This window comes from Palaemon carinicauda, chromosome 5 (assembly GCF_036898095.1).
Source record: "Palaemon carinicauda isolate YSFRI2023 chromosome 5, ASM3689809v2, whole genome shotgun sequence".
NCBI classification, from domain to species: Eukaryota; Metazoa; Arthropoda; class Malacostraca; order Decapoda; family Palaemonidae; genus Palaemon; species Palaemon carinicauda.
The window spans coordinates 69,993,430-70,016,807 of record NC_090729.1 but is presented as its reverse complement, the minus strand read 5'-3'; the positions used below and the strand labels follow the sequence as shown (position 1 = coordinate 70,016,807).

Here is a 23,378-nt window from a genome sequence, read left to right as displayed (position 1 = left end):
TATGTCTCTCTCTCTCTCTCTCTCTCTCTCTCTCTCTCATCACTGTTTTTGTTTCTCGTCCTATTGTGTGTTTTATTGGATATCTCTCTCTCTCTCTCTCTCTCTCTCTCTCTCTCTCTCGTACGCTTATTCGAGATGTGATTTTTGCAACAAAGAATATTATTGGATACAGTACTACGTACGTATACATACAAAAGATTCATAGAAAAGATGCACATCCATTACATTTGTAGCACAGTAGTAGCCATCAGCAGCCTTACACCATTCCAATATGGTATGACTGCATCTGATTTGCGTTTCATGTTCGATTTAATTTTACTACATACTGTATACTGAATTATCGTATGATCACATTCTCTTTTCGTGTTTTATTTCTTTCTGTACTGAATTATGTCATATGTAATGCAATGAACCATCAGTAAGAGCAGATATTACTAATTACAGTATTAATGGAATTACAGGTAACGAAATATCGTATTTGGGGTCTTCATATATCGCGGTATTTTCGAAATTTCCGGAAAATCCGCGATATGTTTATATATATATGGGTTATGAAAAAAATCCGCGAAGTGGTGAATCCGCGATGGTCGAACAGCGAAGTAGAGAGGGCTCACTGTATTACACTTAATACTAGGAACACAAAGAAGCATGGTCTACCTGCAGTGGTTTAAGGTCAGCTGTGCAGAGAACCCAGGATGCTGCTTTCTCTAAGGGAGGAGAGGATGAAGAAAAGAATAAGGGCCAGACAGATCTTTTCATTCATGCAGACTAACACCAGGTAACAATGCCCTCAACCTTCTGCTACTAGTCCATTAAGGAGCCTGAGGTTTAGACCAGCTGTTGTGCAGCCACCACAGGGCCAATAGAAAACGTATCGAGCCTCCTGTGGGTCATGTCTTGCAGATAAAGGGCTGTGAAGGTAGTCTGACGCTTCAACACCCCTGCTTGCAGGACCTGCGTCACTGAATGATACTTCATGAAGGGCAGGGACGTAGCTACGCCCTTGACATCATGCGCTCTAGGGTGATGTGACGGAGAAGGGTCAAGATTCAAGGCCAGGTTTAACACCCTGCGAATCCAGGCTGAGATGGTATTCCTGGTGACCCTTCTCTTCGTTTTCCCAGTGTCCACAAACGAGGCTTGAACCTGGGGACGAACTGCAGCTGTTCTCTTAAGACACCACCTCAGACTCCCTACTGGAAAGGTAGGAGATGGTCTGGGTCATCTGTTACAGGACGGAGACTCGAAACCTGGAAAGAGTCGAACCGCGGGTTCTGAGTCTTGGCAACAAAACTCAGGGACGAACCTGAACGTTACCTCCCCCTATCCCCTTGAATGGGCGATGTCGTATGAGAGACCACGTAACTAGCTTGGCCGAGGAAAGGCTAGCAGGAACACTGTCTACCCGGTAGGGTGGTGATCTGGGGCCTTACGTAGTGGTTCGTAGGGAGGTCTCTTTAGAGACTTGAGGACTTGAACCACGTTCCAAGGAGGAGGTCTCAATTCCGACTGAGGGCAGGAGAGAACATGGCTTTGCATGAGGAGAGAGAGTTCCAGCGAGGGAGAAATGTCTATCCTTTGAGCCTGAAGGCAAGTCATAAGGCTGAGGGATAGCCTTTCACAGCCGAAACTGAAGGGCACATTTCATCCCGCAAATACACGAGGAGCTCCGCCATTGCTGGAAGTGGCATCGTGTGGAGGGATACCCTCTCCACGACACCGACCACAGTAACTCGCCCCTTCGCCCGGGAGACTACTGCGGAAGACTTGCGCAGGTGTCCAGAGATCCTTTTTGCAACTTGTTGCGAAAATCCTCTCTCTTTGAGGAGATGCTGGATAGTCTCCCGGCGTGAAGTCGAAGCGCAGCTACGGCTTTGTGGAGGATGTTGGGATGTGGTTGTGTGTGTAACCCGTGACGTGGAGGGAGTTCCCTCGGAGGCTCCGTAAGGAGTTACAGAAGGACTGGTGAGCCATTCTGCGAGAGGCCCTAGCGGAGCTATGGAGGTCATTGAGAGACTGACCGATACTCTGGTCTTGTAGAGTACTCTCCTCATCAGCCAGAACGGGGGAAGGAGAACACATCGATGTTGTCCCACCGTTGTTGGAAGGCATCTTACCAGAGGGCCTTGGGGTCCGGGACTGGGGAGCAGTACAGCGGGAGCTTGCAGTTCAGCGCTGTAGCGAACCGGTCCACAGAGGGGAGCCCCACAGAGTCAGGACTTGTAGGCTACTTGAGGATCCAAAGACCACTTGGTATCTAGTATCTGTGTCGCACTGCTCAGACTGTCGGCGAGCTGCTAGGGTGATCGTGAGGAACTCGGGCCATCTCGGTATCTCTACTGCAAGATGGGATGGCTGCTCTGAAAAAATACCTCCCTGTCTGAGCATGTAAGCCATCACTGTGGTGTTGTAGATCCTCACAACCACAGAGTAGTCCGCCAGGCTTAGTGGAGCTACTGAAGTGCCAGAAACACGGCCTTCATCTCTAGTAGGTCTAGAGAAGGTACTTTCCTGATTCTGACCACTGGCCTGAGGTCCCGTGGTTCAGAACATGCACCCCCCCCCCTCCCCCCTTTCTTTGACGCGTCCGAAAACCGCATCAAGTCTGGGGGGAGGACGAGAAGGTCCACTCCCCTTTGTAGATTCTCATCTGCTACCCACCACTGGGGGTCCGTCTGTTCCAGTTGTCCCATAGGGATCCAGGTGTCCGGGGAGTCGTGTTCCTGACTCCACCGCAACCTGAGTCGCCACTGGAGAGAACTCATCCTGAGGCGACTGTTGGAAACCAGACAGGCCAGGGAGGAGAAATGGTCGAGGAGACGTAAACGTAACCACGTTTGGGTTGGAGGTTCTTCTCGTGTAAGGAAAGGTCTTACGACCTTCCTCAGCCTTGCTATCCTGTCGTCTGAAGGGAAAGTTTTGGGAGATTGGTGTCTAAGACCATGCCTAGGTACATCAGACTCTGAGAGGGCTGCGGGGAGGACTTCTCGAGGACCACCATGATCCTTAGAACTTGGCAAAGTCCGAGAAACTTGTCCCGATGGCAAAGAAGGGTTGCCTTCGAGTCAGCTAGGATCAGCCAGTCGCCCAGGAAACAGAGGAGACAGATGCCGATCCTGTGAGCCCATGAAGAGATCAGAGTGGACACCTCGGCGAACGCTTGAGGTGTTGTGGCGGCGAACGCTTGAGGTGTTGTGGAGAAACCGAAGCACAGCACCTTGAACTGGTATATCTGTCTTCCAGGCAAAATCCAAAGTACTTCCTTGAAGACGGGTGGACCGGGATTGGAAGTACGCGTCCTACAGGTCCAGTGTACACATGAAGTCTTGTGGTCTCACTGCAAGACTGACCGTGTCTGCCGTCGCCATGCTGAACGGAGACTGTTTGACAAACCCGTTCAGTGTCGAGAGGTCGATGACCGGTCTCCAGCCTCCAGATGCCTTCTCACAGGGAGGAGTCGATTAAAGAAGCCTGGGGACCCGTTCGCAACCTCTTGGAGGGAGCGCTTCTTCAACATGGTCTGGACTTCTGCCCGGAGGGCCCCTCCCCTTATCGATCCCTACCCAGGGAGGAGGGAGGGGCTTGTTACCGACACTGGATCTATTGAAGGAGGCAAGCTCAGAGAGCTGGCCCTCGGCCTTGTCTCTGGCGCTCTTCATTCCCTGAGACCAGGGCAAAGCTGCACCGGCCCTAGAGAGTTCCTAGGTGGCATAGATTCGGTCCCGGACCGTATCCTTCCCTTCCCTTCACGAGGAAGAATCTCTGGGTCTGGGGTCCCCTTGAGGTTCCTCCTGAGGGCTAGGACCTGCCAGAACGATCGTTCAATCCCTTGGAGGAGTTGACACATGAGAATCCCTAATGTAATTCGGGCGTGATCGTGTTAAGAGAACAGTGCGCCGATCATGCTGGTGATCGTGCGAAAGGCACAGTTCTGGGTAGCGCGTGAATGATACGTGCGTAGCAGGATAACATGCTCGCACGCGTACTCACATGAGCGTGGGCGTATCGGCGATCGCGCGGGGAAATCCATCGGTGCCCGTGCGGACGATCCTCGGCGTTTCCGGGCGTATGAAGATCGTCGGCGCTTGCGAGCGACAGAATAACGTCGGCGATTGCGCATGGGAAACCATCCCGCACACGGAAGAAATAACGCGGACGATCTTCGGCATTTACACGTGTACGAAGATCGTGAGTGATTGCGTGGGAAACCATCCCACGCGCGGACGATCTCGGCGACAGAAGATCGCCGGTGCTTGCGCGCGACAGAAGAACGTCGGCGATTGCGCGTGGGAAACCATCCCGCACGCGGAAGAAATAACGCGAAAGAAGATCGTGGTGATTGTGAGCGGGGAAACCACTGGTGCCCGCACGCGTACGATCTCCAGCTATGTAAGACAATCGTCGGCGATCGCGCGGACGATCTTCGGCGCTTACACGTGTGCGAAGATCGTTGGCGCTCACGCGCAAGAGAAGATAGTCGGCGATCGCGCGCGAGAAACCGCACGCGGACGATCCACAATGATCGCGCGCGGGTAACCATCACACGCGTGGACGAGCGGGAAACCGCGTGCGGATGATCCGCGATGATCGCGTGAGGGCAACCATCCCGCGGGCGGACGAACCTCGATGATCGCGCGCGGAACGATCTTCGGCGCTTACGCGCGTTATGAAGATCGTCAGCACTTGCGAGCCTAGAGCGTATCAGAAGATCGTCGGCTAACGATCTTCGACGATCGCGCGCGGACGAACCTCGAAGATCGGGCGCGGGAAACCATTCCACGCACGGACGATCTTCGGCGCTTACGCGCGAGTGAAGATCGTCAGCCCTTATGCGTCTAGTAAGCAACAGAAGATCGTCGGAGAGAGCGCGCGCGCGCTAGGTTGAAGGATCAGCTAACTCATGGATCAGGAACTGGGATGTGTCCCTAAAAGGGAGGGCATCCCCTGAAGAGGACCAAAGCAGGTCTGCTTCAGAGAGCCGACAATCAACTGGAAGTACTGCTAAACAGTTCAAGGAGTGGTCTCTGTGACGGACCTCTCCCGCGAACGGGAGAGGTGTCCTTCGTAGAAGAGGCTTGGAGAAACCGCAGGCTGAACCGCTGGTGAGCGCCTGCGCGCTATCTCAGGAACTCCAACGATGTGCGCTAATGCGCAGGGAACGTTGGTAGCAGCCTCTAGAAGAGGATGTCTCTGGAAGGCAGTCTCAGGAACAGCAGCCGAGCGCTAGCACGCAAGGGAACGTTGGCGCGCAGGGGATACCTGGCGCTTAAGGGACTTACTCACGATGTGAGAAAGCCTCTTCTGCCCCGGAGGGAAAGGAGTCAGTTGGATAACGGGGAGCGTGGGCGCCCAAAGCACGTCAGCAACCAGAAACGGATACGGCAGGTCAGCAGGTCCAATGAGGGCAAAAGAGACCAAAGGTCTAACGTAGCCCGAGTAGCGAGGCCCCGAGGGGTTAAGTTGCGAGACCCCGAAGGGTCAGCGCAACGAGAAACCGAAGTGTAGTAATGACTAAAGTTACGAGAGCCCGAGGGATCTGCGTAACTAAAGTTCCAAGACCCCTAAGGGTCAGGGAAAAAGAGAAACCGAAGTTTCCCTGTCACTAAACACCGAAGTGTTAGTGACTGAACAGCAAGCTGTTTCAACAGGAACAATCCTCCGAAGAGAAGTCTCTATGAGTGGCCTCTCCCGCGAACGAGAGAGGTGAGCACTTCGTAGAAGAGACTGGTGATGGAGCCCCCAAGGGCCTTAAGATCAGCTGAAGTAAACAGGAACAATCCTCCGGAGAGGAGTCTCTATGAGTGTCCTCTCACGCGAACGGGAGGAGACACTTCGTAGAAGAGACAAAAAGGAGCAATCCTCCGAAGAGGAGCCCTTAGTGCGGCCTCCCTCGTGAACGAAAGAGGTCAAGACTGATCTTGCAGCTGCTTAGCCCCTTGAGCGTAGCTACAGAAGCGACCGCTCAGCCCCAAGAACATAGTAGCTAGTACCATAGGCCAGCCTTGCAACCCTCAGCCCCTTGAGCAAGTTACAAGGGCGGTCGCTAAGCCCCAAGAGCATAACCGCCTAAGGACCAGGAAAAAGGGTAAGAAGGGAAGTTAACTAACTACCCTGGAGGCGAACCTCCTTAACGTTCTAGGATGCACTGAAGAGCTGACAGTAGTCACGGGGGAACTTCTAAGCGAAGGGAACGCCCCTGACGATGTCCTAGAGAGACGGCGGCGACAGCAGACTCCCCAGGCATAAACAGGACAGCTCTGCTTCGAAGGCACACTACAGGCACGAAGAAACAGCATCATAAACTGGGAAATAAAAATGAATAATTATTTAACAGAAATTCCCCCGGGTGAAACTCCGAAGAGAAACCCCGAGGGAAAGTAAAATATAAGAACGAAAGTAGGTATGCGCCCTCCTCCCCCACTGACATGCACGGGCGAGGGGGGAGGACGAAAAACTTAACAAAACAATTATAACAACTATAATTATGTAACTGACTTTGAATGTTCCAAAAATCCCAGACACACGAAGGGACGTGTTCCCTGAGCTGAAAAGTTAAAAATACAATTAGATTTCATAAAAATAATTAAGACAAATAAAAACGAAATAGCGACTCGGCCCGAGAAGCTATCGTAGAAGACGTAAAACGGAGTAAGAGGTGAACGACCTCGAGAGAGGGGCAGTACTCCACGAAGGCAACCATGGTGGCCTAGGAGTGAACGGCCGTGACCAAGAAGAGAATCGTGGTGGCCCAGGGCTAAGCCGGCGATCACTCTCGTAGACGTACACAACACACACCGCACAAACACTGAAAAGGAAACTTACTATATTCTATACACAAGAATATATATAAATATCAATAATGTTTAAATATATTAAGTATAGGAAAAGGTAAGTTAAAAAGACAAAACATTAATGGCCATCAAGCGAGGATGGGAGCGGAGACATCCGTTCGCCATCCGAGCCAAAAGTAAAGTGGAGTTCGCACTGTGTGTGCGGGGTGAGGGGTAGCAAGCTACCCCTCCCTACCGCCCGCTAACTAGCGGAGGGGTAGTAAACCCTCGTTAAAATTCTTATGGCTTGTCATTCAGCTACGCCGAAGTAATTACCCCCATGTAAATAGCGTGGTTTGTATTTCAGTAACGGAACAAATATTATGGTCTACGTTGTTAAAGGCTTTTGTTAATCTAGATAGACCACATCTGTCTCTTTCATTTATCATATTTTTAAATATATTTTCATAGTGTGCTATCAGTTGGGTTTGTGTACTTTTTCAGGGCACAAAACCATGTTGACCTATATTAAATGAATTATTTTTAACCAAATGATTCATTATTTTCTTTTTTATTACCCTTTCATACACTTTCATAATATGTGATGTTAGACTAACAGGTCTACAATTGCTTGCCTCTAGTCTTGATCCACTTTTGAAAATAGGGATTATATATGCTAATTTATCTTTAATATATATCTCGCTCATATCTACACTTTGTCTTAGCAGTATTGCAAGCGGCTTCGCGATAGTGTGCAATTTTTTTAACAAAATCGCTGGAACTCCATCTGGCCCGGCCGCTGATCCATTTTTAATTTCGCTTATAGCCTGCAAAATATCTGTTTCATTAATATCTATATCCATTAGATATTCGATAATTTCTTCTCTCATTTCTGTTTCATTATTCTCACTCGCAATTCTTGGCATGAATTCACTCATATTTTTCTGCTATGTTGCATATTTCCTTTTTTTATTCGTTAACCGTCCTTCAATTCTTAGAGGGCCTATTTCCAATTTCCCTTTATTCATCTTTTTTGCATAGGAGTAAAGTACTTTTGGGTTTTTCATTATATTTTGAAGCGTCCTTTCTTCTAAGTCCCTTTTTTTAATTTTCTTTTGATTGTATAATCTTTTTTTCTGCATTTTCTATCTTACTTTTTATTTCCATCATTTTCCATACATTTTTTTTCTTTTGCAAGATTTTTCTTCCACTTTCTAATTTTCTGAAATAAGATCATTCTGTCTCTTGGTATGCATGTCTGATGTTTATTTTTTTTTTTCGGTACATATTTTTCAACAATTTTCTCCAGTTTTTTTTTTAACAGAATATCGGTATTTACCTGTATATTATCATTTACTAATACATTTTTCCAATCTTTGTTCAATTCTTCATTTATTTCTAACCATTTTATATTCTTGACATAAAAATTATATTTTCCATATCCTTCCCATCGCTTTGTGCTTTGTTTATCTCTGTGTTCACTTGCTTTGGAATGGACTATTAATTCTAATACATTGTGGTCTGGAATTCCCGAGTTATACACTATTTCTTTGACATAATTCACCTCATTCATAAATACTAAATCTAGGACATTATCCTTTCTTCTATCCGTTCTTTCCAATCCACGAAAGGAAAGTTAAAATCTCCAGATAGTATATTCCAGTCTTTATGGTTTCTACATATATCATCTATAACTCCTTGGTATTTGGGGGTCTATAAACTACAATATTCACTAATTTTTCATATTCAAATTCTACGGCAATCAATTCACATTCTGTGTTGCTGTATTTTTCACAGACTTTTCCTTGATTTATGTCTCTTCCATATATTGCGGTTCCCCCTTGATTCCTATTTGTTCTGTCTGATCTATATGTTTGAAAACCCTTTATCTGGACATCACTGCCAGTCTCTTGGGAATACCATGTTTCCCTTATATTTAATATATCTATTTTTTCAATTTGGGTTAGTTCTTCTAAGAACTCTATTTTCCTTTTAGAGTTACTCGTGACTAAACCCTGTGCATTCATCACTATGATGATTTGTGTTTCATCCCCATTATCTAATATTGGTGATAATATGGATTCTCCCATGTTTCCTCCCTGTTCTGATATGATGTTTTCTTCATTTCAAGGAATTCTGCCATTCAAAACAACTTTTCTATTATATTTGCTCTTTCGCCTTCATATTCATTTTTGTGTGTATACCTGCAATTATTCCCATATCTGCACCAACCCCCGGCATTATAGATGCATTCTTTGTAGTTTGTCTCTAATTGTGCATATTTGGGTTGAAAGGCATCATATCTTGGGGCCTTTTGTGCATAGCGCGGTATATACTCGGCTTGTTTTTTTTGTTTCTTTTTTTGTTTAATTTTTCTTTCATTTTTCTTGTCTGTTTGCTTTTGAATTTTCTGACTTTCAATCATGGTTGCAGGATACATATTTCGACAATTTTTGTTGAATTTGCATCTTTTTCCTTCTTTCAGGTTTTTCCATATTTTTGGATGGAGATCTTTGCATTTGTCTCCATGTCCATCTAAATATACACATTTACCAAATATTTCATAATTATGACATATCTTTGGATGCTTGTAATAGCATATTACGCCAAATCTGCAATTCCCTCTTTTTAGTAAATTGCAGACTATATCTTTCTTTCCTTTTTTTTCTTTTTCTTGTTCTTCCCTAAAAGTATGTAGGTCTGGGTAGTCTCTCTCGGGTCTATTATTCGTTTCCATCTGATTACTTATTTCTTCGTAAGTATGTTGCTGAATGGCATCATATGATATATCAATGATTTCCTCTGCATCCTTACACATATCCTGTTCATTTTTCTCTTCTTCTTCCTCTTCTCCATCTTCAACTATTTGCAGATTCAGTCTCGACTTAATTATATTTTCTATCCAGACTAAGCATGTTGAGCAGAATACCTTTGTGTCTTTATTATTTATTTTATACTGCACTTCAGCGCAAGTAGGGTATTGGTAGATGACATGCATCACATTATCTTAACAATTGTTGCAGATTAAGAATACTGTACCACATCTTACATGTATTGCACCATTTTGGCATTCTTTTTCCTAATGCATCAATCAGCATATTCAGCATATTGGGCTTTTTATTGTTCTTGAATGGAATGTGCTGACTGATGTAAACTTTCTTTATAAGTCTCTTTATCACCTGGATCTTCTATGGAATTTCTTCTATTATTTTGATGATGTTTTCAGCAGACTTGCTCCAGTTTGTTGGATCATATTGTTTCAATATGTTTGAGAATATTTTTCCGTCACACTAGTTGGAGCTTTTAACGACCTCTGTTATCAAGAGGTCTAGTTCTTGTTGTGTTATGGAATTTACTCTTTCTCTTGCTGATTGCAGCAATATCCCTCCATGCTTTGCTTGTGTTATAAGCTGCCATCTTGTTCAGATTTTTAGTAATTCACATGATAACTATCTTATGCCAACATTTTATCCCACTTTTCTGACCTCAAACTAATCACCGACTATTCACGAAAACTTGTTGCTAAAGTGCACTAGAAATCCTTTTGTTATTCGCGTTAAATCAGCCAATTTCTCGGATCACAAAATGGGACTCACTAGCATACAGTAACACGAGAGAGAGAGAGAGAGAGAGAGAGAGAGAGAGAGAGAGAGATTTTTATATGCTGAGCACTATACAAAAACAAATATTTTTAAGCAAATTTATAGTTTTATCGTCAGAAAATATTGCCGACTCATTACCGAATGTTATGCTGTTCACTGCCGATAAACAAACCCAGCCTTCATGTGAAAACCTTGAACACCCACGGCACAAATAAAGCTTTTACATATACTGTACTAAGCAAATATAATGTTTTACTATACCATCATTAACACTACCACTGAAATTATCAAAAGGTTAGAGAAAGATATTGGTTGCAGAGAACGTAACCACAACTATTTTTACATTTTTTCAGCTGGACTCGAATAGTTAAAAGTTGATTTCATTACCGATATAGAATTTTCCCTTAAATAGGCTATTTATTATGAAATTATGTTAATAATATATAAGGTAGATATCATTTGGTCACATATAATATCATGCACAGAACCAAGGGCTACCAATATACTTGAAAAGACATTAGATTTGATACGTTTTGCGGTGCTTGACTCACAGACTTTGAACAGAAAATTTCTTTCTGAAAACTAGCGACCAAATAAATAGGAAATCGCACAATTTGAGTGGGCATAATTCGGGACCGTACTGTGTGTGTATCTATATATACACACACATTATATATATATATATATATGTGTGTGTGTGTGTATATATATATATATATATATGTATGTATGTATGTATGTATGTATGTATATATATATATATATATAAAACTACATATATATATATATATACACATCTGTATATATATATATATATATATGCATACATACACAGTATACACATACATACACACATCAGTGAATTTTCAATCCTTGTGTAATAACAGCTTTAATATCTTTTAAGCTAAGATGCTATCCAGTATCTGATGTAATATACAGTAGGGTCTCGAATTATGCGAGAATTTGGTCGATTAATGACCTCGTGTAAATGGAAAATCGCGAATTTCAAAACACAACTAACAGAAATAATTCCATTGCGGCCATGGCAACCAGCAATTTGCCTATTCAAATGTGTTTACTACCCATTTCCAATACTTTCTTTGTACTATACTGTATTTCTTTATATCAAATTGTTTTTGTAAATAAATAAAACATTTAATATACTTTAAAGTTCTAATAACTTGAAAAATGGTTAAAATTACAACCAGGATAGGTGTAAACACCATATATTTCCCGTTATAACACAACCCAAAATACAAATTTTATGTTTGTCATATCTATTGTATAATACAACTGGTGAATAGCAAAACCATCACTCTATAGACTAGCTTGTTGTATGATTGAAAATCCAGAATTATCAAAATAAAGGCGATTTTATATCATGCGTTTCCTAAACACGCTAAAAAGCACAATAGAAAACGACAACCAATGTTTTGTTTACGTTTATCTCTGATCACAACAAAGAAACAGACGCATTTATACATCTGTGTTTTTGAATTGACAGCAATTTTACCAAGTATAGATTATATGTTGAATTTGTTATTACCAATGTTCTAATTATTTTTTATTAGAACTTTCAAATAAATGAAATGAATGCCATTTATAAAATGTTTTTCTTTATGATGCCGCCTGAAACGGAAACCTTCCATTTGTTTACGCTCCATCTTCGATCATAATAAACAAACGAATGCATTAAACACACATGATCTAAGTCATAACTAATGATATTACAAACATTTAGTAAACATTATGTTATTACAAATATTTTACTTACCGTATCCATATAAATTCCTAAATTCGTAGCAAAGCTGGAAATTTTTTTTTCCTTATGCGTTTAATCCACAATAGCAAACTGCCGCTAATGACAGAGTGATAACTTACGATAATTCTAAACTGTTACGAAAGATAATTGTCCTTTCCATATCCAAAATACTTTTCCTAACTTCAGTTATAAGTCAACTTGTACCCACCTCAATTATGGATCCATATGCAAAAAAGGTAAAAGAAGAAAGTACTAGGCCTATTTTTAAAGTCACCGAACAATTAGGTTACCGCTATAACGTTCGATGAGAGAGAGAGAGAGAGAGAGAGAGAGAGAGAGAGAGAGAGAGAGAGAGAGAGAGAGAGAGAGGGGGGGATGGTTTTAAAGCACTAAACAATAAATATGATAGGTTATAACACATTGGTGTTTATGTAATATTAACTGTATAGATGGTTTGAATAAGTTAAGAAATGGTGTAAACAATTCTTTGTTATTGTATTCGCGCGGAAGCTAGACATCAGCTGATGTGATCACAGCCAAAAGTAAAACAAAAATAAGTTAGCAATACTCGATTTTTAAAACACACCCGAAATTTAACAACATAAGTACATGTTTTATTATAGCGCAATTGACATTTAAAGAGTAAAAATTTTCTGGAATAGAATGGTGTTTCCTAAAAAATAGTGGTTTGCGGACGAAATCGGTTACCGTATTTTAAGCTATGATTGAAATGGATGTATACACGGTATAATTTTTTCGTTTTGTATTTAATTGACACTTCAAGAAAACCGATTTTGGTTTCTTCATCTATTTGTAAGTATTGTATAACGAGAGAGAGAGAGAGAGAGAGAGAGAGAGAGAGAGAGAGATATTATGACGCAGAAGGTTACAGACCTAGAACAGGGGAGGATGAAGGTGGGGGGAGTGATGAGATAGGCTGGGTGGACTCGCAGGGGAGACGGTAGGAGACGGGGGAAGGGGGGATTTGGTTGCCAGTGGCTAAAAATAGATTCTGAAAGACGGTAAAGGGAAAAACGAATCCCATCGAATAAACAGAATAAGGAAAGGGAATAAGATCCAGAGGAATAATAGATATAATGGAATGAAAATGACTAGATGGTGTTAGTTGTGATAAGAATAATTTAGATATTTGAAATAAGTGTGTCTGAGGAGGTATAGAAGGAATTCGTGATAAATATAGAGGAATATCAAAGGATACAGTTAGTTTGCATTAAAGGGTTTGTTATCGTTTATCGGCAGTGAATAGCCTAAACTTCGGTAACGAGTCGTCAATATTTTGTCATATTTTAAACAGTATACATTTGATTTGCAAACATTGGTTTTGTAGAGTAGACGGTAAAATAAAATCTAGAGAGAGAGAGAGAGAGAGAGAGAGAGAGAGAGAGAGAGAGATTTGAGAGAGAGAGAGAGATTTGATGGCAGAAATCTCTCTCTCTCTCTCTCTCTCTCTCTCTCTCTCTCTCCGATAAACGAACCCAGTCTACTCGTGAAAACCTTGAACGCCCAGAGGGAAAAATAAGGCTTTTAAATATACTGTACTAACAAAAATAATGCTTTAATATACCATCATTAACACTACCATTACAATTATCGTAAGGTTGGAGAAAGATCAAGATTGCCGAGAACGTAACCACATTTCTGTTTACATTTTGTCAGCTGGACTCGCACAGTTAACAGTTGATTTCATTGTTGATGTGGAATTTTATCCTTAAATAGGCTATTCATTATGAAATTGTGTTAATGAAATGTAATGTTGATATTGTTTTGTAACATTTATTATAAATCACCGTATTTAGGGCTACCAATATACTTAAAAAGACAATAGATTTGATACATTTTGTAGTGCTTGACTCGCGAACTTTGAACAGCCTCGCAGATACAGAAAATTTATTTTTGAAAAATAGCGATCGTGGAAAAGGGGAATCATGTAATTCAGACACGCTTAATTCGGGACCCTACTGTAATTCCAAATGCTATCCTATTTTGATAATATATGACTGTGAAACCAGAAAATATAAAAAATTTCTTCTTCTGAGGAATTCGCGGACCTTCTGCAAATAATCAGATTTGAAAATATTATGGAATGATTACATTAGAACTAATAAAAGAATCACAACCATAGTAAAATATCTAAATAACAAAAATATCATAATATTGCACATTACCTTCTTCATGTAACTCGTAAACCACTCAGGAGGTTGCTCAGACATTTCACCCTTCAAGCGCCCATCCTTTGGTCTGGCACCCGTCAACTTATCGATACCTGAACCAAAGACATCTTGACAGGCAGGGGTCTCTAGGGTCGGACTAACATTATGAGTGGGTACTTCAAAGTTGAAAAGTAAATTGGGAGGAGAGCTGCGTAAAGCCCTGACAGGCGGACCCCTCTTGCAGTCAGAACGTGCAGTTGGCACAGGCGAAGTGGTGGTGGTTGTGGTAGTAGTAGTTGACGTGGTGTTTACCTTACCACACTCTAGTGCCTCATCACAGTCATAACCCCACATACCCTGGACATGACCTGGGATTGGACCTAAGGACACAGACACTTATGAAAATCAGTCTAAGCACTACTACATACTGCAACAACACAGTAATTGTGGGATAGCATACCCATTCACAGTAAGCAACACAAACATACCTTCTCAAAACATACTGTGTTCAACTACTTGTCTGTCAGTCTCTATCAAAACTCTACTAGCTTCCAAGCATACTTTGATGCTTCTGTCACTTGCACTTAAAACATTCATTTCTAAACTACAACATTACTGTACTAGTTCCTTCCCAATCTAACACATCATATCTCTACAATCAATTAACTTTCCAGTAAAGAATGAAGTCACCCATTCATAACATTATCAAAAGGTTTAAGAGGAATTCTAATGTATCCTCAGAGCTCAAAATAACTTCAGTATTTTACTCTTTCAAAAATCTTATTTTTCATAACATAAAAACCATTGTTTTCATAACTCCAAAGTATAAACTCTGTGGGCTGTTGATGTATTACACAGGTCTTATCCCTATTAATCCTTTTACCCCCAATGGATGTACTGGTACGTTTTACAAAACTCATCCCTTTACCCCCATGGACGTACCGGTATGTCCTTGCAAAAAACTACTATTTACATTTTATTGCATATTTTTGATAACTTTATAAGAAACTTCAGGCATTTTCCAAAATAATGAGACCAACCTGACCTCTCTCTGCCGAAAATTAAGGCTGTTAGAGCTATTTAAAAAAATATATATTGCAATAAGAGCTTGAAAAAGAAAATGCCTGGGGGTTAAGGGTTGGAAAGTTCCAAATAGGTTAGGGGTAAAAGGGTTAAAGATCTTACTCTTAAGGAAAAAAATATTCAATGCACTATTCACAATCCAAAATTAGGTCTCCCTCTGCCTGTCTGTTAGGAGGCATAGCTGCCACCTGATATGGAAACTCCTTTTAGCAGAATTCAATGGATAAAGACTCCCTCTTGTATATGGAAAAGGTTGAACATGAATTACTTCAACTTTTCTTTTTAGAAATCTTAATTGCAGTAAGACAAAAAATGCAAATTTATTTTGTCTAAGCTATATTTTCCTAGAAAAAAAGGCAAAGATATTGAGTTCCTGTGCCCTATGACTGCCATCAAAATAAAAAAATAAAATAAAGTGAAATTAAAATAAAAGCTGCAGAAAATTATACAAGCGTTCCTTGATAGTATCACACCTATAATTAACTACTAACCTAATCCTGTAACATATGATCAGGTAGTTACAAACTATTGCAAAAAAACGTAGCAGCATTTGCATAAAAACACATCTACTTAAAATTAGCATCATGTACTGTATTCATAATGACAAATTTGGAAGTATTTTGTGTTTTGCCTAACACAAACCAGGATTTCTTTACATAGGAGAAAACGCTAGTTTGTGTACAGCTACAAAATTTTAACAAGGTTCTTATCAGTGGTAGCGGGGAGAAGCACTGGCAGCTGCCCCCCCCCCCCCACCCACCAATCATACCTTCTTCACTTTGATTGCAGATGGGACTTTCTCCGGGGGGGGGGGAGATGGCAGGTAAAGTATATTTAAAGAACTATAGGTTTGTATTGTTACAAAAAATACAAATTACTTTCAAATTTGTCATTTGCTCCTATACAGATTACAAACCTTACATTCTTTACATAGAAGACTCATATTCTGGTGGGTTGAAATCCTTTCACCTGGCTAAAACTTTACACCCAGGATTGCTGCATCTGACCATGATACTACGGAGGATGTGCATCCTTCTACCTCATAAAACACCGACTTATCAAAAGCAACGGGTTGATGGCCCAAGCGAAAATGAACACGAACATGAGAATACAACAGTGACTGTCAAGGCTATGTATAACAACAGGTTAGTGAATATACACACTGAAGGCCAACATCCCAACTCCACCTTGTATGGAGATTGGTGACATGACTTGAATATATACTAAATATATTCTACCTACAAGCTAAAATGAGCCTTTACCTGAAGTCATAGGAGCCTCCTGATGCTATGCCCAAACAAAGGTAAGATGAAAAAAGAACAGTCATTCCTTATTCATTCATTCTAGACTAGCACAGTAACTTCTACCCTCGAACGACTGCTTAAAGTCCTGAGAGGGATACGACAGCTATACCACTTGCTGTGCAGCCAATGAAAAGGTATCTAAGGACCTGTGGGTCAGGTCTTGCAAGTACAGTGAACCCTCGCTACTTCGCGGTTCGACCATCGCGGATTCACCACTTCGCGGATTTTTTCCATAACCCATATATATACAGTAATATATATATATATATATATATATCTATATCTATATATATATATATGTATTTATGTATATATGTATGTATGTATATATGTAGGTATGTATATGTGTATACATATATATATATATATATATATATTATATATATATATATAATATACACACACACATATATATATATATATAAAGTAGGAAGATGTGATGTAGTTCTAAGGGAAAAGTATGGGAAATATGTCTGGGTAATAAGCAAAGCTCTACCTCCAGTTTGTTTCTTCATTATGATCAGAGATAAACGTAAACAAAACATTGGTTGCCATTTTTTATCGTGCTTTTTAGCGTGTTTAGGAAACGCATGATATAAAATTGCCTTTAATATTTGTGCCTGTTTTAGTTTAGGGTACTGTAGTACATGCATTAAGTGTTCTGTACATTAAAGGGTAGTTTGTTAACAGTACTACGTACAAGGGAAGGTTTTAAAAGTCTGAATATACATGTTGAATAAATAGGTAAATATGGTGTCACTACTTCGCGGATTTTCACCTATCGCGGCCGGGTCTGGAACCTATCTACCGCGATAAACGAGGGTTCACTGTAGTGGGCATTGAAGGTGGTTTGTCTCCCCTATACCCCTGCTCCAAGTACCTGAATCAAAAAAAAGGTTCTTCTTGAATGCAAAGGGTATGCTTATGCCAATGACGTCATAAGCGCAGGATTGTGTGCTTTGCTGATGAGAAGAGGATGCATTGATGGCTCAGTCAATGACCTGCTTCCTCCACAAGGGGATGGTGTTCCTCGTAACCCTCCCTTTGACCTTACCCGAGGCGATGAACAAGCTCTTCAAGTTGGTTTGAGATAACACCATAGCACTTTCCCAGGACATAAAAGCAGTTACTAGAGATCATTAGTTACCTCCCAAAGACTCTAAATCTGAAAGGAATTGAAAATAAGATCGGAAACTGCCGGATTTTAAGTCTTAGCAATGAACTCGGGGACAAAGCTGAACATAACTCTTCCCATTCCCTTGAATGAGAAACATCATAGGTGGGACCATGTAACTCACTTACCCTTTTGGAGGAAGCTAAGGCAAGAAGAAGTACCGTTTGCAAATTCCGTTCAAGATGGAGACGGCCCAGATGGTCAGACAGGTTGTCAGACCAAAGGATTTCATAATAAACTGGATCTGAAAAATGCATTATTCCAGATCCCAATCCATCCATCTTCAAGGCAGTACCTAAAACGGATTTTGAGCAAAGCGAAAAATCTATTTTTGGGTGATATGGCCATGTCGTCCTGATGGAAGGTTCCTTTAGGCAGCTTTCTAAGGGATATTTGGCTCCAGTGATACTCCCAGAGAATTAACCACAGGTTTCCAGAATTCTAATTCCTGGCGCGAGTATCCTTAACATAACTTTTAAGGATATCGCATAATATCAGGGGACGTATTTCTTGATACAACACATGGCAATCTTCACCCCGAATAGATTTTATGCTTTGAGAGGGAAGAGTGGCCAAATTGAAGGGGAGCCATTATCAAGCTTACCTGGTGGATCCCCTCCCAGTACTACTATGGCGTAACTATTCCTTGTTGCATTTAAGCATGGATAGCCGCAGATAGATTAGTTTCAGGTGGGGTCTTTCGTTACATAGTTGTATATTCCTTTTTGAAAGAAGGGAGGATCCATCAAGACGACATGGCCAAACATACATATACCAAGGCACTTCCCCCAATTTTGGGGGGTAGCCGACATCAAACAAATGAAACAGAAAAGGGGAACTCTCCCCTCTACAATCCTCCCAGCCTGTCAATGGACTCAACCGAGTTCGGCTGGTACTGCTAAGGGTGCCAAAGCCCACCCACCCGCGTTATCCACCACTTCATAACACTGAATCCCCTACTGCTGCTACCTCCGCGGTCAAAGGCACCGGAGGAAGCAGCAGGGCCTACCGGAACTGCGTCATAATCGCTCACCATTCGTTCCTATTTCTAGCACGCTCTCTTGCCCCTCTCACATCTATCCTCCTACCACCCAGAGCTTCCTTCACTGCATCCATCCAACCAAAGCTTGGCCTTCCTCTTGTACTTCTCCCATCAATTCTTGCATTCATCACCTTCGTTAGCAGACAGCCATTTTCCATTCTCTCAAAATGGCCAACCCACCTCAACACATTCATATCCACTCTTAACTGCTAACTCATTTTTTACACCCGTTCTCACCATCACTACTTCGTTCCTAACCCTATCTACTCGAGATACACCAGCCATATTCCTTAGACATTTCATCTCAGACACATTCAATTTCTGTCTCTCCATCACTTTCATTCCTCACAACTCTGATCCATACATCACAGTTGGTGCAATCACTTTCTCATACAGAACTCTCTTTACATTCATGCTCAACCCTCTATTTTTTACTACTCCCTTAACTGCCCCCAACACTTTCCATCCTTCATTCACTCTCTGGCGTACATCTGCTTCCACTCCACCATTTTCTGCAACAACAGACCCCAAGTATTTAAACTGATCCACCTCCTTAAGTAACTCTCCATTCACCATGACATTCAACCTCGCACCACCTTCCCTTCTCGTACATCTCATAACCTTACTCTTAACCACATTAACTCTCAACTTTCTTCTCTCACACACCCTTCCAAATTCTGTCACTAATCGGTCAAGCTTCAATTCCGCGTCTGCAAACAGTACAGTATCATCCGCAAACAACAACTGATTTACCTCCCATTCATGGTCATTCTCGTCTACCAGTTTCAATCCTCGTCCACACATCCCTGTCTCAGCCCCACTCTCACCGAAAATCAATCGCTCACTTCATTTCCTATCCTAACACATGCTTTACTACCTTTGTAGAAACTTTTCAATGCTTGCAACAACCCTGCACCAACTCCATATAACCTCATCACATTCCACATTGCTTCCCTATCAACTCTATCATACGCTTTCTCCAGATCCAAAAACGCAACATACACCTCCTTACCTTTTGCTAAATATTTCTCGCATATCTGCCTAACTGTAAAAATCTGATTCATACAACCCCTACCTCTTCTAAAACTGCGCTGTACTTCTAACATTGCTTTCTCTGTTTTATCCTTAATCCTATTAATCAGTACTCTACCATAGACTTTTCCCACCACACTCAACAAACTAATACCCCTTGAATTACAACACTCATGCACATCTCCCTTACCCTTATATAGTGATACAATACACGCACAAACCCAATCTACTGGTACCATTGACAACACAAAACACAAATTAAACAATCTCACCAACGTTTCAAGTACAGTCACACCCCCTTCCTTCAACATCTCAGCTCTCACACCATCCATACCAGATGCTTTTCCTACTCTCGTTTCATCTAGTGCTCTCCTCACTTCCTCTCTTGTAATCTCTCTCTCATTCTTATCTCCCATCACCGGCAACATTTTTTAAACGGTCTCAACAATGGACTGTGAGAGGATACAAAGAGTATGTTGGAAATTTCATACTACTGTATCATTATATACTGTAGTTTTCTAACTGTTTTATTGTTATACTGCAGGAATACTGGCTACTGTATTGTCTTATACTGTAGTTTTGCCAGTATGCTACCGGGTTAGGCTAGTACCTGCCGGCACTAGCTGAGAGAGAGAAAAAGAATGGAAAGAAGGACTACCATATTATTATAGTTTAGTACAATAATTAGGGGTGTAGGGACTACTGTCTCTACTGCCTTCTTTCCAGAATGAGGATTCAAAAGAAAGGGGAGGAATACATTGATTCTTGATTCCATCCAGCCACAATTTCTGTTGCCGGCTGTACTGCCGGTTACAGGGTTTGCGGATGGCAATCAAAGAAAGGACAGAAGAATACTCAAAAGTATAATGGGTTTCCCACCGGCAGCCGTGAGAGCCGGCTCAACCTTTCCCGGAGCTTAGCTTCCGTTAGGGAGATGGTCAAATCGGCAACCTAACTGCCCGGCCGGTAACACAGTCAGCCTGGCAAGCGGGGTGATTGTACAACACCGGCCACAGGAATCGTGAAGGGGAAGGGCAAGGGTGTTATATCTAACAGAGAAAGGTGGCGGCAGGTATGCCTCCTACTTTCGGCTGCAATTCAAGTTAACATAGTTTCCTATACCGGCGCTTTCTTGGGCGGCAGAGGAATAACGATTCCCTAGCCTGAGACATTGCCGGATATAAGACATGTCTCCTAGTCCACAAGGGAGAAAGGTTGCGGCAATTATACTACCCACTTTCGGTTGTGAACTAGGGAAGCCGAACTTCCTATGCCGACAACGATGTAACCGGCAGGGTAATGACTATTCCCCTATCGGTAGCGTTGTCGGCAACAAGACAGAATACCCTGAGTTACAGTAGTATTTCAAAGCCGGGATACTCGCCAGCAAAGAAGATCGACAGAAACACTATCCAAGTCAAGCCGGAGTTCACTACTTGATGGCGATGACGGAAGATAGGGTTGTCGCCTGGGCTGGCAGCACTCAGGGGAAGGAAGGGTTTATCCTCATTTCTCTAAAAGAGAAGCATATCGAATTATACTAGTAATTCTAGGAGATATCTATATCTCCGACCGAATTAATAAAAACGATACAAGAGGTTAAACGGGGGATAACGTTACTAAAGTATACTAAAACGAGTTAGGCTAGCTTAACCCAAGTCGGGACCTCGGCTACGTTAGTACCACCGAGGCCCTATCGTATACGATAGAGACATTTATTAGGAAGAGGAAATATTACATGTGTGAAGCTTATCTTCACTAGTATAATTTTGCCTAACTAGCTAGAGCTCCTTTATAGCTAATTACCGGGAACGTCGTACTACTAACTAAATAAAGCATTTATGGCGTACGACAGCGGTCTTAAAATGGCCGCCTCCGGGGATGGCAGTGCTCCGCTTAACACACCTAAATTATGTTAATTTAACTATGAGAAGGGAGCCAAAAATTATACACAGGAAAGATTAAATATTCAACTTTCCAGAGGATGAAGATACTGGAGATTGCATGGTAATATTCCTTGAAAACAGTAACAACACCGAGAGCAACATGGGAGAACACTGTGTTTAAATGGCTACGTTTAAAGGAATAGTTACACCATAGTAGTACTAGGAGGGGATCCACCGGGTAACCTTGATAACGGCTCCCCTTCAATTTGGCCACTCTTCCCCCCTCAAAGCGTAAAATCTATTTGGGGTGAAGATTGCCATGTGTCGTATCAAGAAATACGTCCCCTGATATCATGCGATATAATTAAAATTTATATTAAGGATACTCGCACCAGGAGTTAGAATTCTGGAAACCTGTGGTTAATTCTCTGGGAGTATCATTGTAGCCAAATATCCCTTAGAAAGCTGCCTAAAGGAACCTTCCATCAGGACGACATGGCTGAGCCCAAAAAGTTCTTTCTGTAAATATCTCAGAAACTGGTACTGTATATCCTCGGATGCAAATAAACACCCTACTAGAAAGTCTTTCCATACAAGAGCAGAATAGAGGTAAAGGCAAACGGCATGCCCCTTTCTAATGGGAGACTCGCTACCAGCACACCTGTGGCCTCACCTATGGCAGCTGAAGACATTTTGGTCTCAGCATAACGAACCCCCCCAACCTTCAGGTTCCGGTGGGGATAGAGCAAAAACAGACCCAAGTTGGTGGGTGCTTGACACCAACCTTCTCAGGGGAATAGACCTTCTCTCTCCTTCCCCGAATTTCATGTTTCTTCACAGATGCATCATAAAAAGGGTGGGGGGCTCATCTGATGCAACACAGACTCTAGACTGTAGTCCAAATCAGAGCAGCAGTGCCACATAAAACCTTCTAGAAATAACAGCAGTATTCCTGGTCCTCTAACAATTCAAACAGCTTCCTTCAGGACATACTGTCATGTTAATGAGCGACAACACCACAATAGTGGCTCACTTAAACAAGAAAAAAGGTACTTTTTCACAGCGATTATGCCACCAAGCTGTAGAAATACTAAATTGGATGGAAAACAACTTGGTAGTCCCATCGGTCAGTTTCCTCCTAGGCAAGACAAACATCTTGGAGGACAATCAGAGTAGGGTAATTCGGGTAGTTGGCACAAAGTGGGCTTTGCTTCATCGGACAGCCAACAAAGTCTTGACTTTGAGGGGTTTACCGACAATAGACCTGTTTACGACATCTGTAAACCGAAAGCTTCCGATGCACTGCTTGCCAGTACCAGATCTCCAGGCAACTGGGCAAGATGGCCCTTCAACATCAATGGGACAACATAGACATCCAAATGTTCCCCCCTTCTGCCTAGTAAAGAGGTGTCTGAACACCGTAAGGGCATCAAAAGACCTGTTGATGACCTTCATAGCTACAATGTGCCAGCATGCAGAATGGTTCCCAGACCTTCTACATCTGCTCACAGAGATACCTAGGGAACTCCCTCTTCTTCCAAATTTACACATA

At 42.1% G+C, this 23,378-nt stretch overlaps 1 protein-coding gene across 4 annotated transcripts in view; it reads right to left on the bottom strand.

Annotated features, from left to right (window-relative positions):
• Positions 1 to 23,378, bottom strand: part of LOC137641326 (next to BRCA1 gene 1 protein-like) — a 337,633-nt gene that overhangs the window by 228,075 nt on the left and 86,180 nt on the right. For 3 of the 4 annotated variants that reach the window (XM_068373763.1, XM_068373760.1, XM_068373761.1), the window contains exon 5: positions 14,321 to 14,685. In XM_068373763.1, coding sequence (XP_068229864.1) covers positions 14,321 to 14,685 — 365 coding nt within the window. The remainder of the gene's footprint in view (positions 1 to 14,320; positions 14,686 to 23,378) is intronic. The other variant, XM_068373762.1, reaches the window with a different exon arrangement.